General features: G+C 50.8%; 1 protein-coding gene across 1 annotated transcript; it reads right to left on the bottom strand.

Moving 5' to 3' along the window:
- Window positions 1-200: 200 nt before the first annotated feature.
- On the bottom strand, window positions 201-5,122 carry sfp5 (sulfate transporter5). The gene is made up of 10 exons (NM_001154707.2): window positions 4,563-5,122; window positions 4,319-4,367; window positions 3,963-4,170; window positions 3,674-3,845; window positions 3,478-3,543; window positions 1,896-2,003; window positions 1,694-1,810; window positions 910-1,600; window positions 741-817; window positions 201-654 (listed from the first exon to the last, which is right to left on the bottom strand). Exons 1-10 carry the CDS (start codon window positions 4,977-4,979, stop codon window positions 514-516), a joined length of 2,046 nt encoding a protein of 681 aa, NP_001148179.1. The 5' UTR covers window positions 4,980-5,122; the 3' UTR covers window positions 201-513.
- Window positions 5,123-7,232: the final 2,110 nt, after the last annotated feature.

Genomic DNA, 7,232 nt, shown 5'->3' with positions numbered 1-7,232 from the left:
CTAGAAACCCCATTCACAAAATAGTTTCTAACAAAACATACTTGTTACAAGTTTGCATTAAGAAAAGAAGACGACAAGAAACCAGAATCCATAAAGGTTGAACTGAGAATCGTGTCTCCTTTTTCTTTTGTTTCAAGTTTATATGGAAGCTTCTTATTTTACTGGCAAGTAACTTGGTTCTAGTTAAAATAATCTCATCTGTACCAGCACTTATTTTTCCTTGATGCAAAAAGAAAAAACAGGCCTGAATTGCCACGCAGCAATTCTCGTTTCATTACTACGTACTTGACAACAACTACAACAGCAACTGGTCACATCCTTCAAAAACTCTTCTCCCCTCCCCTGCGTCGCACACTCGCATCGCATCGGAGTGGAGGAAGAGAGGCCATCACCATGTTATTCGTACGTCGTCCTGCCCTACTACCACTAGCAGCACCGGTAGTCTGTCTCTGACCCATCCTATTCCTATGCATGCTCCCGTGCGGCACCTCAGGGATCAGCCTGTCGTCGTCGTCAGGGCTGCGCCGCTTTGCACGCCCCCGCCGCGACGGCCTCCGCTACGCTGAAGAAGAGGCGGCCCGACCCGAAGCTCTCGCCCACCGCCGAGTTGAACATCCTCTCCGCCACCGACCCCACCGGGTTGGCAAGCACCAGCTGCAAAAATTCACCAAAGCTCATGCATGCATGTTACGAATGAACAGGAGTTGCAGCAACACCAACGCCAGCGGCGGCAGCTGTACCTCGATGTTTCTTTTGTCCAGGACTTTCTTGAGCTCGGACAGCGCGTCTAGACCGCTGGTGTCGATCGCCGCGACGGCTGCGGGAGAAACCAACAAGATCGATCAGCTAAAAGGTTCCTACTTGATCGATGGCATGGCCCATGGCGCAAGAAGCAGGCAGGCAGCTCACCGCCCATGTCGAGGACGACGCATCGGATGGAGGGGTGGTTGGACTTGAGCGCGCGCTCCTCCTCGTCGCGGAGGTAGCGCATGACCCGCTCCACCAGGTACATGGAGTTGGCGAAGTAGACGGCGGACTCGACGCCGACGACGAGGAAGCCCGGCACGCGGACGGCCTCGCGGTACTGCGCCACGCTGCGGTAGCTCTGCGTCCCCGGGACGAGGCCCTCCACCACGACGTTGGGGCGGGTGACCTGCAGCAGGACCTTGAAGAGCGAGATGCCGACGGCGACGCCCAGGCCCGTCTGCACGGACACCAGCAGCACGCCGAGGAACGCCGCCACGCACGCCAGGAAGTCCAGCTTGTCCACCTTCCACAGCCTGGCGGCGCCGCGCACGTCCACCAGCCCCACCACCGCCGTGATGATGATCGCCGCCAGGATCACGTTCGGGGTGTAGTGGAACAGCGGCATGAGGAACAGCAGCGTCACCAGCACCGCCGCCGCCATCACGACGTTGGACAACGCCGTCCTGCAGCCCGCGCTGTAGTTCACCGCCGACCGGGAGAAGGACCCCGTCGTCACGTAGCAGGAGGCGCAGGAGCCCGCCATGTTCATCAGCCCGATCGCCATCATCTCCTTGTTCCCGTCCACCTGGTAGTTGTTGATGGACGCAAAGGTCCTGCCCACTGCGATCCCTTCCTGCAAAAAATTTTTGTTCAGTTTTTTTACACATCTCTCGATCCTTCAGCTGCATGCAGGGTACTCAAAACCAAATCTTTTCATTTCTCTTACTGTTAAGGACAGGATGCCTGTCATGATCCCGGTTTTGATCGTCAGCGCCACGTAGGAGCCGCTGAAGCTGAGCATGTTCGCCGAAGGAGGGTTCACTCCCCTGGGGAGGATGCCGATCTGTGTTTACAAAAAAGTTTTTTTTTACAGAGATGAACTGACGAATAATGATTGGTGAGGTCTCAATGGAACTGAAGATGCTTACAACACTGATGCTGGGGGATTTCCAGATGAAGGAGAGGATGGTGGAGATGATCACCGACGCCAGGGGAGCACCTGCTGATACCCAGAAAAGCTTTGGATTCCTGGCGCTCTGAAAACAACAACAACAACAACAAAAAATGATTCATAAGTTTGTCTGTCATTCATTGGTTTGTCTGTCACTAATTCATTGCTTTTATAATCACAACAGGGCAAAATAGTTGGCTTTGCGTACTGTCAAACTAGAGATCCCGGAATTTCTTTGCAGAAGAATCGTGTAAAAAACAAAGGAGATGTAGATTTTGGCGCTCCTGATCTCTGAAGATTTCTCCGGCGTGGCCCCGGCCAGGCCCAGGCCCCAGCAGAGTGGAATCTCTCAGACTGACGCTTTTAACCATATCATACCAAGTGAGCAGGAGCGGCGTCGTTCTCAAGCGATTTTTATCTGCCGCTAGCTAAAGAGCGATGAAGCTATAGCCACTTGTCAGAACAGATTCTAAAGCCACGAACACATCGTCTTACTCCATCTGATCTGACCCATGTCGTTCAGTCATGTGAATGCTCTCTAACATTCTACCTACACATGCAGTTGCTACTTGCCAAGCTCACACAAGACGACTACAACTGCTCAAACAGAGCGTTGCCTTGTCTCAAAATATATGTGTGCTTCAGCAATATATGCTTGGTTCTTAGTTCTTACTACTCACTTGAAGAAGACAGTTGGAGGATTAAAGCAAAAGGGAAACTAATGGTGCTTTTAAACCGCTCCCAGTTTTTATAAACAACAAAACCTTAAAGAGGGACCACTTTCTGTTCTGCCGCCATGTGTTTCAGTCCATTGATAGCTACTAGCTTTGGAAGAAGATTAGGCACCTGCTGTTGGGCGAGGACAGCTTTCCTGGGCACACCAACTGTTTAGTCGATTCAAGTAGCTCTGAACCAAAGCCACGCTTTTTTGTTTTTGGTTATAGAAAACATTTCTTTTTACTAGGTCCCAAGAAGCAGGAGCTGGCTCTTAAGTCTTAACCACCCCCATGAATTGTTAGGCGTTTCTTAAACACCCCCCCATGAAGCTGTGGAGTCAAAAATTCCTCGTTAGTGGCAGGCACACTTTGGGGCCCTCCATGATGAACACGCCCCAGGGTTTGAATCGCCATCTCCTTCTACTTTTTTTTTTTGTTTTGCAGCCCCATCTTTCTTTCCTAGAAGCTAAGCTAGCCAACCAACCGTGGTCAGAGAAGTCGTAAAGAATTTTGCCGACTGGTGAGTGAGTGAGTAACCGGGTCTGTCAAGCTGCATCTGCGCTTTGGCAATTCTTTTCTGATGGGAGAACGAGAAAAAGTGACAGAGGTGAGATTCTCCCCGGTTTCACAAACGGTCCGCGCCACATTTTGTATGTGCGGCCATTGTTTTTCTTCAGCTTTATTTAACTTCTCTCCTGCTTATGATACGACTAATAGTAATTCGTAGTTGTTTAATCTCAACAGAAATTTTTTATAAAAAAATGGCCTTTGTTCTTTGATGGGGATGGTGATAATAATCAGATGGAAATGGAATCCGGTGCATGGTGAAGAGGTTGAGCTTACGATTTGGCGCGTGAGGAGGAGGATGGCGAGGAAGGCGGAGCCCATGACGATCGTCTGCCACTTCCACTGCATGCATCGATCGTCGGCGTCAGCGTCACGGGAAATTCTATTGCAGACGCAGACAGGATTGCTGCTCTGTCATTGCCGGCACCGGCGGGCGACGACAGAGCACAGAGCAGCACGGGCACGCACGTACCTCGTCGTGGCGGTTGACGACGGAGCGCATGACGTCGAGGAATCCCATGTGGGAGGTGAAGTGGGAGATGCCGAGCAGGCCCTTGAGCTGCTGCAGCGACACGATGACGGCGGCGCCGCCCATGAAGCCCGTCAGCGTCGCCTTGGACAGGAAGTCCACGATGAAGCCCAGCCTGCGATCATGGAAACGGACGGACGCGCATCCGTGAGCTCTGCTCTCTGCCGCCGCGTCGCGGGCGGCCGACCAATGGAACAAACAACAGTGATGCATGGTTCAGAATTAATGGCACCTGAGGAATCCCAGGGACGCCTGGAAGACGCCGGCGAAGAAGGTGGCGGTGAAGGCCAGCTGCAGGTAGAGGAGCGGCTGCTCGTCCGGCGACACGGCGTCCCGGAGCATGGACCCCATCACCAGCGACGCGATGGACACCGGCCCCACCGCCAGGTCCCGCGAGCTCCCCAGCAGCGCGTAGATGAGCGGCGGCACGAAGCTGGAATCTGCGTGCATGCGATGCGAGCACCGCCGGAGCGGCCCCCCCAACAAGATCCATCAGCCAACATGCGGCGGAGGTCGATTGAGATTACTTACTCCTACGATTTTGCTGGCAGGACGCAGGAGCAGGAAGGAAGGGAGGGAGGGACTCACATAGGCCAACGATTGGCGGCAGGTTGGCGAGCTTGGCGTAGCTGATTCCCTGCACGGCGACGGCAACGGCAACCAGTCAGTTATTGCGCGCCGCACGACGACGGCTGGCCGCTGGCCGGCCTGCCTGCCTGCCTATATTCTGGGCCGTGCCATAAAAAACCGTGCCAAAAGTAGCCAGGAATTGAATGAAGGCGAGAGGAAGCAGAGGAGGAGAGACGGGAACGGGGCACACGCGCGCACGTGCCTGCGGGATGGCGAGGCTGGCAATGGTGAGGCCGGCGACGAGGTCGGAGCGCAGGAGGCGCGGGCTGTAGGCGGACCCCCACTGGAAGATGGGGAAGAAGTAGTGCAGCGCCAGCACGAGGCGCCGCGCCGACGACTGGTTCTTGAACTGGTGCAGCGGGTCGTCCGGGAAGAACACCTCGGCCAGGCGCTGCCGCAGCGCCTTCGCCGTCGTCCGCCGCTCCGGCAGCGACACCTTGTGCAGCTCCAGCACCGACGCCGCGCCGCCTTCCCGCGTCACGGGCGCGTGGGTTGCCGGTGCCGGCGCCGGAGCTGGCGACGCCGGCGGTGGCGCTTGCCCCGCGGCGGCGCCGGCGGCAGAGGGCGGCGGCGCCTCGACGTCGTACGACAGGCTGTCCACCTTGTTGTTCACGACCATGCTGCCTGCCTGCTGGTCGGCAACGGCGGCGGCCGACGCGCGCGTGGGCGGCCTTGTCGGTTTGTGTGCCCTCGCTTGCTTCCTGCAACAACGGCAGGGAAGTGAAGAAGGAGGGAGGTGTTTGTTGTTGCCTTGTTGGCTCGCTGGATTCTTGCGGAGGGAGGAGGAGGAGGCCGCGGCGGCTTTTATAGGGGGAGTGAGGAGCGAGCGAGCGAGAGGGAGAGGCCACCCTGGTTTTGATCACATATTTCACACATTCACACGCTGAGATAGTGAGATGAGAAGAGAAGAGAGACTAGGGCGCCGTGTACAACCTCATTTCATAAGAGTTCTTGTATCTAAGGGGTTAATTAAAAAATACAAAATCGTGAAGAGCCCATCTCTACATGATTCTGCATACGCATTGTCTCTTAACTGCATTTATGATTTAGAGGCTCATGTTTATATCATACAATTTTTTTATTGTCTCTTATACTTAAAAAATTGTTCCACCTTCTCAGTGTTATACATACCCTAAGGTACTACTTATTACTGGTGCTTAATTTGGGTGCGCCTATTACTGGCGACATCATCTTGGAGGATTTGAGAAACATGGATGCATGAAGTTTAATGGAGCACATCTTTGGAGGATTTGTTTCATCACTTAATTCATATCATTAATTGATACAGATTGTACAAATCAACAAAGATATATGTTTGCTTTACCTTTTGGAGGCGTTTGCTTTTGAGAGGTTCAGATTCTATCTTTTAAAGGAATATTCCTTATAGATACGAGTCCAAACGATTACTACTTAAGATCGAGACCGAACCAACCGACTTCGGCGCATAGGTGTGCGTGGGTGATGACGGAGGCATCGTGTTGCAGGCTAGTATGAGCGTGGTGGGCATAGGCGAGGTGCTTTACTTAATTAGGTGGAGAAGTGTACATGTAAGCAAGCGAGTTGCGACATGGAACATTGGTAGATGAAGCGAGCTGGAACATGGGTGGCAGTGTCATAGAGTGATGTGCGGAAAAAAAGAAAAGCGTGCATGACGTGTGAGCCTTATTTGTCACATACCTCATTTAATCACCATAGTGTACCCACCCCCAAACAAAAAGCAAGAACAACTACAATCCCTCAACCCAAAAGACGATGGGTCAACCATAGTAGAAGAAAGGAACTGAGTTTTGTACAAACCCATTCCCATGTAGTCCCGAGACCAACCCATTCCCATGTTGTTACTTGGTTTTAACTATTTGTCCATAGTTCCACTGTCCGCAACTCCGCATCTATAAGAGCAAAGCATAATAAGCTGATGTATACGGCTGCAAGAATATCATATCAGATTTATGGTGATGTGGAAGAAAGAGAAGTGGGCAGAGAGAAAACGTGGGCTGCTCACTAGTAGGCAGTTGAGAGTGGGCTGCACACAGACTTCAAGACTCTCTCTATATGTGTGTGAGAGAGGTGGACTAAATTAAATGTACAATTTGTATCATGAGATGATTATTATTATATGGGTAAACTTTTAGTTGGCTATATATGACATGACAACATCATAAAATCCTCTGTAAGTTATATTGTTAAACACTTAAACTTGCTCTAAGGGAGGCATTAAGCAATCATAAAAAAATTGAGGGAATATTCTTATTGAATGAACATTGATTAGGGAAAGAGAGTTGATACACTACAATAATTATACTCTTTGACTACTTCGACAGTCAAATATTTTGAAATAGATTCTCCCGCGTCCTTGGACAAGCATGGTTTTGAAAGCAAACACCTCTCTTTTTTCCTCTCATGTGCTCTACAATTTAAGCTTAAGATAACTATTATTTTACCTCTCTTTTTTCTTAACACTAGTAGAAAATAGCTTAAAGCCTGTGATGGTGTTTAAAATTTTCAAGCGCCAGTAATATTATTTTTCTATCTTTGTTGAAATCCTATTTTTTCTAAAGAAAGGGACCGCCTAACATGCATGACTGTAGCACCCTTGGTTACTGATGAAAGAAATATTTAGTAAGCAAAGAAACAAAGCAAAAGTTGTAGTTATTTGAGGCATATATGGAAGAACACGAGTCTCAAATTAGAATAAGAAAAAAAAAGTGGTGCTCACAACTAACACAGCAACAAGGGCTGTTAGGGTGACATCCCGGCGGACTCAAAACCCTAAAACCTAAAATCCCTTAGGACATGCTGGTTCGGTTTTCAAAATACAATAGACAAATAAGACTGCATGATACAAGCTTGAGACTCTGGGTAATAAATATTG

The sequence above is a fragment of the Zea mays genome, chromosome 9 (genome assembly GCF_902167145.1).
Source record: "Zea mays cultivar B73 chromosome 9, Zm-B73-REFERENCE-NAM-5.0, whole genome shotgun sequence".
In the NCBI taxonomy this organism is placed as follows: Eukaryota; Viridiplantae; Streptophyta; class Magnoliopsida; order Poales; family Poaceae; genus Zea; species Zea mays.
This window is presented reverse-complemented; position numbering and strand designations above follow the sequence as displayed.